The sequence below is a fragment of the Simochromis diagramma genome, unplaced genomic scaffold, assembly GCF_900408965.1.
Source record: "Simochromis diagramma unplaced genomic scaffold, fSimDia1.1 OVJJ01000131.1, whole genome shotgun sequence".
Taxonomy (NCBI): domain Eukaryota; kingdom Metazoa; phylum Chordata; class Actinopteri; order Cichliformes; family Cichlidae; genus Simochromis; species Simochromis diagramma.
The window spans coordinates 9,079,236-9,090,384 of NW_024387200.1; the positions used below are offsets into that span (position 1 = coordinate 9,079,236).

Here is an 11,149-nt window from a genome sequence, read left to right on the forward strand (position 1 = left end):
TCTGCAAGGGGATAATTTATGGTTTGAGTGCAGAACATGAAAGTTTAGCTTCATCTCTGGTACTGAAGTAGTTCTCCATGAGCTTCTGAAAAGTTTGCACAGCCATTGGTGAAGCTGAAGTGCAAAATTAAGCCATAAAGTGAGTATACAACAAAGCATGTTATCTGAATCATGTGGTAAACTCCAGCTGAGCTGTTGAAACTGTCTCCTGCGTGCCACCGAATGAGTGTTTGATGTCCAGCAGTGACTCGAGTGTAGCGACTTGAGCACCTTGGGTCTCGGAAGGAGGTCGAGACAGGAACTTATTGAGGAAGATTAAATCAGGTCTCTTGTATGTCAGTGGAAAGATACCAACCTGATAATGTGAAAGTCTGGGGGAGAAACAGGAGGAAATGAGGGGAAAAATTGCATTTGTGGAGCTGGGTAAATGTTCTCAGCTTCAACAGGGCATTGAGTGCTTTTCTTAGTTTAGTATCACCTCCAAAAAACAACATATGTGGATGCATGGCTGCATTCTTTGGCAGGAAAACGCGAAAACAGAAGATAAGAAACTGGAGAAATATAAAAACAAAATTCTTGGCCAGAATATCTGCAAACCTCAAACACAAAACAAGCCATGTCCGTTTCAACATCGAAATCATTTTCATCAAGGGTGATTAACTTTGACGCATAGCTCTTCTGTGTCTCCTGTTTATTTGTATTTAGAATTTGTGCAACTCTGTGTTCCAATCATACAGCTCTACAGATGTTTATTAAGGGTTGCCCACCTCTCCCCTTTGCTCTTATGGCTATTCGTTTATCCAAATAAACTCCATTGCAGCAGTTATCTAGCTGACAGGAAACAGGGCCAGTCCTGGTGTGCGGCCCCGTGACATCACTTCCTCTGCCTGTGAGAGAAGTGTACTTGCCGTGAGGCGTGGGGGCCGCCAGCAGAGCTGCCTGGGCTTCCCGTGACAGCTTGAAGACATACAGTTGTTGAGTATCCTGCTGTTAAATTCGATCCAGATCCACTGGAATCTAGCTGTCTCTCTCTCCTGCTCACAAACTCCAGCTCGCACCACCACTCGCTCTCTCCCTCTCACTCCCTCTGTCTTTTCCTCCCTCCCTTTCTCTTCCTTTTCTCCACTGCTGTGTCCTCTTTCATTGAGGGAGCTGGAAACAAGTGGTTTCTTTTAGACAGCTCTGTGTGTGCATTTGTATGTTTTGAATGTGTGCTTCTCCTTTTTCTGTGTGCGTGTACTTGTTGAGCAGTAGCTTCCTTTTTGTTCCTTAAAATGAGGACCAGATCTTCAACATCCCTGGTAAATTGCATAGCTAGATGTTTTATTTTGATATGCCACTCTTTGGATCTGTGCAGAGGTGTTCTGCTTTTGATTTGTCCCTACTCTGTGCTGGTGACCATTTGTTCCTTATATGTGTGGCTTAAAGCTATTTGCATCGCAATTAAAAAATCTGTGGCGTGCGAGATAAGTCCTAAGAAAGGCCATGCTAACATTATCAAGAGCTCTTTTCTTCGTAGGGCAGGTCCATCTGTGGCGCCAGGCATTCTGGGTACCCACAGGGGTCAGGAGAACCAAGTGTGAGGAACATTTGTACAGATGTTGTGTTATTTTTATAGCTCTACTCCATTTGCTGGGTGGCATTTCCTTCAGTGTTAACAACCAGGTTAACTGCACACAGACGCGCTCAGGGACTCCAGCCAATTTTTTTATTGTTACGCTAACTCAAGCAATTTTTCTCTCCCAACCCCCCACCACAAAAAAACTACTCCTTTCTTGTACCTAACCCCACGAGTCTAGCTTTAACCCCCAGAACGCTCCCTGCCTCTGTGAAAGAGGGATTTATGGTTCCTAGAAGGGAGAGTGGCAGAGTGGTGCGCAGTAATGGTTTTACCTCTCAGGAGGTAGCAATGCTAGACTACACTCCTGTTTCCACATGGGAGGGCAAAACTAACAGCCCTTAGTGAGACAGTCATTCGCGTCTACCTACGGACTTTTGCCATCAAGGCAAATGACGCTGAATAAAAGAGTGCAATAAGGCAGAATCACAGACTCACACGCTCACAAAGATAAACAAAGTGCCTCAGAGAGTTTATCCTAAAGAAATCCAAGTTGAGTTGTCACTCAACTTGGATTTCCTTTTGACAGTTTGATGTGATGTAATTACTTGTACCATTTTCGCCTGGATGCACAGACAAAAAGTGGTACAATACAATGGTGCAATGATGTTTAGCCCAGGATGCTAAAATATAATATCATGCTTATGTTAACACAGTAACTAAATAGCTATGTCGCTGAGGCAAACGGGTAATTAGCTTTTCAGTATTGTGGTAATAAAATATGAGAAAATTGCAATTTGAACCTGATAGCGCTGTATAAAACATAAACGTATTATTCAAATTCTACTGAGGGGAACGTCAATCTTTGTATTTTTATGTCCTGAGTCCGAATCTAATCCTTTCATGTTCTTCCTCTATCTGTGTGAGTTCTCTCCGGCTACTCCCACACTACCTGCTTCCTTCCCCCATGGATGGATGGATGGATGATCCAGTAGCTCATAAAGTCACACAGATTCAGTATTTGAATGAATGAGCCTTGACTATGTTTCTGAGATATTTAGCCTGGACCAAAGTGGTGGACCACCTTACCAAAGTCAACAATGCATTCATTGCACTTATTCTCCTAACAAGACCAATTAGAAAGAAAAATACTTTTATGTTTTTGTTCACCTGAAAGTGCCCAACTCCAGAAACTCAAAACACAACCTGCACAGCTCTAAAATAACCAGAATGCCTGTTTAAAGCTTCCTTGCTCAGATTGCTTGGTTCTACAGGCAGCAGCAACAGCTACTTCTTGACAGGAGAGCGTTGCAAGGCTTCCTTTAGAAATTTATTCAGAGTGGTCAGGACGTTGGGTCTGAGGTTGGCCAGCCAATATCTACTATATGTAAAGGGAGAAGCTGATTCAACATTTTCCATGTTTTAATGTGGCATGATAATTCTGGGAAGATGTGATCAGAAGTACGGGAATGTTCAGAAAGGCAACCAGTGTCTGACTTGTTGGTTTTTCTTTGGTTGGAAAGAGAGAGGGGCTAATATTTGACTCATATTTTGAAAGCTGCTCCGTTCTCTTGCGCTCATGCGTGTGTATAAATAAGCATTTCTGTGGTCAGCTCACCTGTAGAATGTTATGGTTAAACATCCCTTATTTCTACAATACCTTCATTTCCAGCGTGTACTTAACAGCCGCAAGCACTTCAATTTTTTTCTACTTTTTTTCCCCCCTCAATTAAATTTTTTCCATTTTCTAATAATTCCATTTCAGTTCAAATTTTGACGGTTTGTTTGGGTGTAGTAGACAGACGAATGACATAATGCATTCGATGAATTATGTGTTTGAAAATTGTAATTTAAGAGGCTATACCAAAACCTATAAGTCTAATATTACAGTCATTAATTCATCTCGTTTGTGGGTTTTGTAGCTGACTCGCCAGAGGCTTGTGGATGCAGATGGGATCATCAATCCCGGAGCTTTTTACATCTACCTAACAGCTTGGGTCAGCAATGATCCTGTGGCCTATGCTGCCTCACAAGCTAACATTCGTCCACACCCTCACGAGTGGCTCCACGACCCTACCGACTCCATGCCCGAGACACGCCTCAGCAGTAAGTCTGCATGCCCTATGTTCACATTATTTTACCGCTGAATACTGAGTAGTGCGACAGAATGGAAGAAATTTGAAATAATATTGCTTTTAGTTCCAACAAGTTCGGTAATCCAGCTCCACATTAATTTGAAATGTTACTGTAAGGTACGGCCAAACATACTGCATTTATTATCTGCTTACTGAAATTTTATGCCTAACTTTTGTGAGGTTTATGAGTCTCGGCTGCAACTTTTTCAGTTTCCATAAGGCAGCGGCTGCATGTAAGCAACGTTCACATCTTGTGGTTTGAGTTATTGGTCCTTTTTAGCTCTAAGTGAGGTATTAGACTTTACTGTACCACTGCAATATGTGTGCATTTGTGCATGACTGAGCTCACTCTGCTAACCCGAGGACCAAGACACAACTTGCTGTTATTCTTTTAATAGTGCCTGTGGTAAATGCTATAATCCTGACTACCATGGGGCTCTAGCATTACACACACATACACACATTATTAAAACTCAGCGACCCCAAAAACAGCACCCACCCTGTTCTCGTTTCCCTACCACACACACACACACATAAAAAATATACTTACATTGTTATTTGACTCTAGCCTGTGATTTGGTGTAAGAAGGTGTTACAGGACAAGGAAGGGGGATGATTGGATAATTAAGAGAGAGAGACAGGGTTTGGGTTGGAAGCACAATTGGATAACAAGCAGGAAGTCCTTGACAGCGGGGGGACGTGACTGGATAAGCTGCATGAAGTGTTTGGCTGTGCTGGAGACCCCCGGAGCAGATCTATGTTTGCCAAAAGCCGCAGGTGTTCTAATCTAAATTTATAGTTGAGACTATAGTGGGCCATACCATGTTAGCAAGCTCTTCCATCTAACCCTACACTTACTATGAAATGAATACATTCAAAGCAACATTAGACAATACTACAACATGTTCTATAAGATAAAAAATAGGCGGTAGACTGGTCTAGTAGTCTGGTCTTTAGTAGTGATACTGCAAAGTTACTTCTAAATGTAGCAACTTCTAAATCTTTTGTAAGCACCTACTATGCCTCCATAGCATCATGACAGGCAGATATATACGTGATCACACATTTATATTGTGCCTTGCGTGGTGGTGCTAGGATTAAGGGTGTGGTAATGGCAGTGATTCTGACATTGTAATTACCTTGAATCATCGTTAGCTCTGACAGTCTGCTGTGTCTGGAACTGATAGGCCCTCATTAGCCAGGCTGGGCCACAGGCTGTCCAGGACTGAGTCAATGGAGGTCTGTTTCACTCTCCTCCGCCACCCCCACAGAACACACACACACACACATGCACATACGCACACATGCACATACGTCTGTAAACGTAGCTTCTCTTGGAACAGAGCTGCATTAGGGATGGAAAGCCTTGGTATTCGTGGTTTGGATATAGAGCCTCAATTATTTCTGCAGATACACGAAATGATCAGAATATAATGAGAATTAATCAGAATAGACAAATGTGATCTGCAGAAGCCACTGTTGATTTATCCGATTGCTTCGTCGATGTCTACAGTCTTGAAACGTTATCATCTGTGTGGTCTTTGCTTCCAAGGCCCCAAAGAGAATACTTCACCAGTTGCTTCATGGCATATGTCATATAATGAAAAATCTAAGTCGGGGGGGGGTACAGCTTTGCTAACAATTAAACCAACCTTCTCTGATTTTCTCACCATCCAGTCCCGGCTGCTGAGCCCATCGAATACGCACAGTTCCCCTTCTACCTCAACGGGCTCCGGGAGACGCCACAGTTTGTGGAAGCTATCGAGAGCGTACGGGCCATCTGCAGCAACTACAGCCGACAAGGCTTGCCCTCCTATCCCAACGGCTACCCTTTCCTGTTCTGGGAACAGTATGTTAGTCTACGCCACTGGCTTCTGCTGTCCATCAGTGTGGTGCTCGCCTGCACCTTTCTCGTCTGTGCCCTTTTTCTGCTCAACCCTTGGACCGCTGGCATTATAGTAAGTGTTGGAGAAAACACACCACATGCACAGAGACAAATGCAGTAACTACAAATATGTGGTATGACAATGCCCAGAGAAACACACGTAGCTCCATAGATTGCAGCAGATGTTCTGAGAGATAACTTTAGAGAAAGATACAAATGTGTCTGCTACTTCTAAAAAGGTTTTTGGCTGCTTGACATAGAGAGAGAGAGATCTTAGCTTTCAATTATTTAAAAGTCAATTTCTTCCCTCTCTTCATGTCATTTCCTGGTTTTTGCGTGTGGTCCAGAATGCATGTCAGGAGGAGAGAGTCGGAAAAGAGAAGGGGCTGGTGTGTGTTATCGTAGCCCCAGTCACCAGTGTTTATCTTGTGCTGTTTTGTTAGGACCAGTCTGTTTAGTCTAGTCCAATACTCCCAGACACAAATTCTGAAATAAATGGGAAGAGGACAAAAAGTTTCCCCAGCAACTGGCTCCCACTCTAAACCTATAAAATGTTTGATTTTATTTCCATCTCTAACATTCATCCACTCTTGCTCCTCTCAGACAAGACGTTTCCAAGGATATTGGCAAACATGCGTTCGCATACACAAGCCAGTTCTCAAAAACACTTTGAGCACTCTAGTGCATGTACATACTTGCACACACATACAGTATGAATGTTTAAACTCGCAGGTGATAATTCACACGGAAACACGTACAAAGAGTACTCTGGTTTTTCTCTCTAGTGGGTTGTATTTTACAACCGGCAGTGGCCAGGCCACCCGAACCTTGAAACAAGGGAGGAGGGGACTTCATGTTCATCCTCTTCAGGCCTTACTAGTAAGATCAAAACATCAGTTATAAGAGAGTTCTATCAAAGCCCAAAGCACAGGCAGCCATACAACATCAAACTCTCAAAGCCTTCAAGCCCTGAAATCCACCATGACCATGTAGACAGAGGCTTTGTGTAAATATCATGTCTTGTGTTTAGATTTATACTGTTAGTTTTTAATCCACTTGATTTTGACTCCTCTTAACACTTAAAATCTGAATGGGTCTCAGTACATTTAGAGCAATCCTTTGTAATGTCAATCTGTGTTCCTGATTTATGTTTTATATTATTTATAGAAAAAACATTGCTTAAAAGAAACAAAAAGGCAGGTGTATACAAGGTTTTACCTCACACAGAGAATTTTAGTAATAGTAAATGTAATATAATGCAAGAAAATGTGTTAAATCTAGTAACATCTTTTCCTCAAACTATTTTATTTTAATATACAGTATCTGCACACTTGTAATTAGATCACCCAAAATGCCCTTCAGAATAAAGTGGCAGACACACCACACAGTACAAATACCCTTTGTGGATGTGCACATACTCTGTGCTGGGTCACCTATAGGTGCACGTACACATAGTTACCTCCTTTGCCCACCTTAACCCTCTTCAAAGGATTTGGGCCCCGTGTAACCTGACACCTGTCAGCTGATAATAGCAGCTCCTGTAATGCTTTGCTCCGGAGTCTCCACAAACACACACATTTCACCCACATGTATGGTTACTGCTCAACACATTTATAAGGCAGATATACTCACACATATCACCCTCATGGGTTATTTCTCTGCCTCATCTGTCTTGTATGCAGTCAAATTTAAGGTCAAATGGAAGTTCACACAGTTAAAGCAGGGAATAATGATTTGTTCTTTCTATAGTAAGACAGCATAAAGTAGAATAAGTCCATTTGTGGTAATTAAACCCACTGTGCTCACGGACAAGTTTTACCTGTTTCACCTAGCAAATGTGCATTATAATTCTGAATTAGCTGGCTTTTTCTTATCCCTTTTAAAGGTATTGTTTGGATCTTTTAAAGTCAAACATCAAAGAGAAAAAGACGATGTGTCCTGAAAAACCTACAGAAACCATTTGAATGGATACTGAATAAAATAAAACGGTTGCAAACACTGAATCGTGCAGGCTTTTTGTAACAACTGGCACTTTCTATGTGTAAAAATGTTTTAGAACTTTGAGTTTATTAACTACACAAGTGTAACTAAAGGTCCATGTAAATTGAACAACTACCCACATTTCTCACAGAAACTCTTGCTTTCTCTTCAGGTGTTGGTGCTTTCTCTCATGACTGTGGAGCTGTTTGGCTTCATGGGGCTGATGGAAATTAAGCTGAGTGCCGTCCCTGTTGTCATTCTCATCGCCTCTGTGGGCATTGGAGTGGAATTCACTGTCCATGTGGCCCTGGTAAGTTTAAAAATGAATTGGTGAATTTACTTACTTTCTAATCCTAAATGCTGCTTGCTGGAATGGTGAGGTCTATTGCTGGATGGATTCAGGTCTCTCTGATGGTTGTGGAGCAAGTTAACCTTTTGAGAACAAGACATAAATTGTTTTTTGTTTTTTCTGTGTGTTGTAGGCATTCCTGACAGCCATAGGGGATCGTCACAAGCGGGCAGTGCTGGCACTGGAGCACATGTTTGCACCGGTGCTCGACGGCGCCTTTTCCACGTTTTTAGGCGTCCTGATGCTCGCAGGCTCTGAGTTTGACTTTATTGTCAGGTCAGTTACTTGAAACCATGCATATTTGCACATACAGAAGTTATCATATATATTTAAATAATGTTCTTAGACCATGCCTCAACCTGTATACCACACAAGAATCCACCTCAGACCCCGATCATGCATGACAGCTACTCTCTTCTTCTTTTGCTTCTCTTCTTTAAATCTCATCCAATTTTCACTACCACTAGCAATTATTCATTATTATTTACTATTATTATTTATATTTTTCGTCTCTTTCTGGGGGATGATCTCCAGGAAACCTCACCAAAAATCTCTCTCCTTTTTTGTCTTTTCTTTTATCTACCTCTTCCTCCTCCTAATATCTGTCGTGCCCGACATTTTATGGGAAACCAGGGAAAGGGTTGAAAATTAAAGGTGAAAAATAGGTGGGGGGGAGTAGGCTGTAAGGGAGGTGACAGAGGGGAGCAAAGTGAAAGAGAGTGAGTGAGGGAGGGAGAGCAGGAAAGACCTCTGGCTTTTGTAATCTCCCTCAACTGGTTTAACTGCCCTCACTAGACATTTATAAGCAGGGAAAGGAGTAACAGAGTGGGGGGCAAGAGAGCAGTTGTACAAAGACAGCAGAAGTGGAAATTAAAACCGACACACTGCCGGAGCTCCGTGCAGGTGGCGGCTTTTGTGTTTGCACCTTCTTAAGCGTCAGACAGAGAGGTAGCGACCAGCTGCCGTTCAAGGGAGGAGTATGAATGATTCTGTATGTTCTCAACTCCTACAGTATTATGAGAAGTTTCCCCAGACTTTAGTGTGTAATTTAAACAACCTTATGTCTTTACATGGCCATATGTACACACATTCTTGGTTGCTGCCAGATGAGGTAGCTGTATGATTTGGCCTGCTTCTTTGAGAGCTAGAATCACTGAACTCCATGTGATCTGCAAGCGTTCATCTGTGCACACCCGCACAGTTACACAGTTCCCCCCTCGTATAGACACACCAACCTGCTCCCTGACCCTTTAATCATGGGGGTCAATGATGGTGCGCCTGCCAGTGAGAGAACACACAGATACACACTCAGAGAGACACATACAAACATACGCACACAAACTATAGAGGCCTATAGACCTTCTCTCTGCACCTCCAGTGGTGTGCTCTGGTTTCTGGCTCAGTCTCAGGCCTCCATTTAAAGGTTCTGCTGTTGTCTGAGCAAACAAAGCAGCGCCCCAAGACGGTGCAATAACAACAGGCCCAGCTCATATTTTTCTGCTTGCGCCGAAAGAAATGCTTCCCTGACTTTCCCCATCAGCCCTGTGAATGTTTTCACTCTAAACAGCCTGGCGGGGGCATGCAACCTGGTATGTGGGCTGCACGCGTGCACACGTACATATGTGTGCACATGTTTCTTCAAAGGTGACGTGGCTTTTACTCCTGATGCTTTGTATGGAAATGCAAACCATAATTATGAAACTGTTATTTTAGCTCTAGGTAGCTATATTTAAAAAAAATCATCCTAGGACCGTAGTTGATCATTATCCAATTTAGGAAATGCAGTCCTTCTTTTGCTCCCTGCATAGACTATTTATCTCTATGCAACTAAATCCTGACTCGCTGCAATTAGTTAACAGAACTTGTATTTCAAGTTAACTACAAAAATAAACCAGATGCTCTTGTCTATAGATTGTGCCTCACTGCCTCATCATTGCAGTATCAGAATTTCTACAAGTCACTTCATCCACCTTTTGGGTAGCTTTGCATTGGTTTTTGGGTTGTTGTTGTTTTTTACTCGATCTTAGCATGTCTGTTACTTTCCAAGTAAACTAAATTGAAAGGGTGAGACTGTTTCACTGTAATTCAGTTTTCTAGAACTGTGCATGAAAGGCCACCCCTGCTGTGTAGACAGGGACCCTTGCTCTTGTGGATAGTCCTTTCCACAGTGTCCCTTCATTCTCTACACGCACACATCAATAAAACACAACTGAAGGATTAGTTATGAATGTGCACTTAATCTGAGGCCCAGCTGCATGGCACATCTACACCTTTGTTAGCTCCTATTTACACCCACCCGTGCACACACAAACAAAGAACATAGTCAAGAGTCAAGAAAAAGCCTTCATGGCGTGTCCCTGAATACCTGAGAGCTTCCAGCAGAAAACCAATGGGTGGCTGTGCGGGGTATGGGGTGGGCTTCCATAATGAAGGAAGCAGGGTTAGTGAGAGAGGGAGATTTAGAGTGGAGATTGGGGAGTCTTACCTGATACATTGGAGATTTAATTAGATGGAGTGGCTTGTGGAGTGGCCGGGAATTTCACAGGGGCTTAGCTGGAAGGAAGGGAGGGAAAAAAGCGAGGAAGAGAGAGAAAGAAAGGAGAGTGAGAGAGGCCAGGGAGGGGTGGCGCTGAGGGTCCCCTTCTCTTCTTCCTAGACTAAATTGTTTAAATTCTATACCCTTCACTTCATTTGTTTGCTTCTCGCTTTTCTTTTTCTTTTTCTTTTTTTTTTTGGAGAGCTAGAGAGAGAGAGAGAGAGAGGCCCCTGTCCTCTTGTACCCCCCACCCCCCATGCCCCAATGTCACCCTCCCCACTTTTGCTCTCCTTTACCACTCCCCCTTCACATTCCTCACTGCTTTGTTTTCTCCTTGTTTGCTTATACACCACGCACACCCAAGAGAGTACCCTCACCCCCCAATAACCCCCCACTCCCACCCCCTGTCTTTTTTCCTTTCCCCCCGTGCCTTTGAATTAACCAGCTCTGGCTAATTATGTTTCCCCTTTCTTTTCTCTACGCGGCTTCTTTAAGACTAACCCTCTTTGGCAGGACTTAGAAACGCACAAGGTACATTTATGTTTTGCTCCTCAAGACTGCAGTGCATGCCAGCCTGTCTGTGGGGGGTTTATATATATATGTGTGTGTGTGTGTATGTTTTGGGAGTGGCGAGTGTCTTTGTGAAAGTATTATTTTGGGCATGTGTAATGGTTGATCTTGCACATGTCTCCCCACGTCTAAACCT

The 11,149-nt window shown here is 43.0% G+C and overlaps 1 protein-coding gene across 2 annotated transcripts in view; it reads left to right on the top strand.

Annotated features, from left to right (window-relative positions):
• Positions 1-11,149, top strand: part of ptch1 (patched 1) — a 49,236-nt gene that overhangs the window by 35,699 nt on the left and 2,388 nt on the right. For both annotated transcript variants that reach the window (XM_040050372.1, XM_040050371.1), the window contains exons 17-20: positions 3,481-3,664; positions 5,371-5,651; positions 7,731-7,868; positions 8,041-8,183. In XM_040050372.1, coding sequence (XP_039906306.1) covers positions 3,481-3,664; positions 5,371-5,651; positions 7,731-7,868; positions 8,041-8,183 — 746 coding nt within the window. The remainder of the gene's footprint in view (positions 1-3,480; positions 3,665-5,370; positions 5,652-7,730; positions 7,869-8,040; positions 8,184-11,149) is intronic.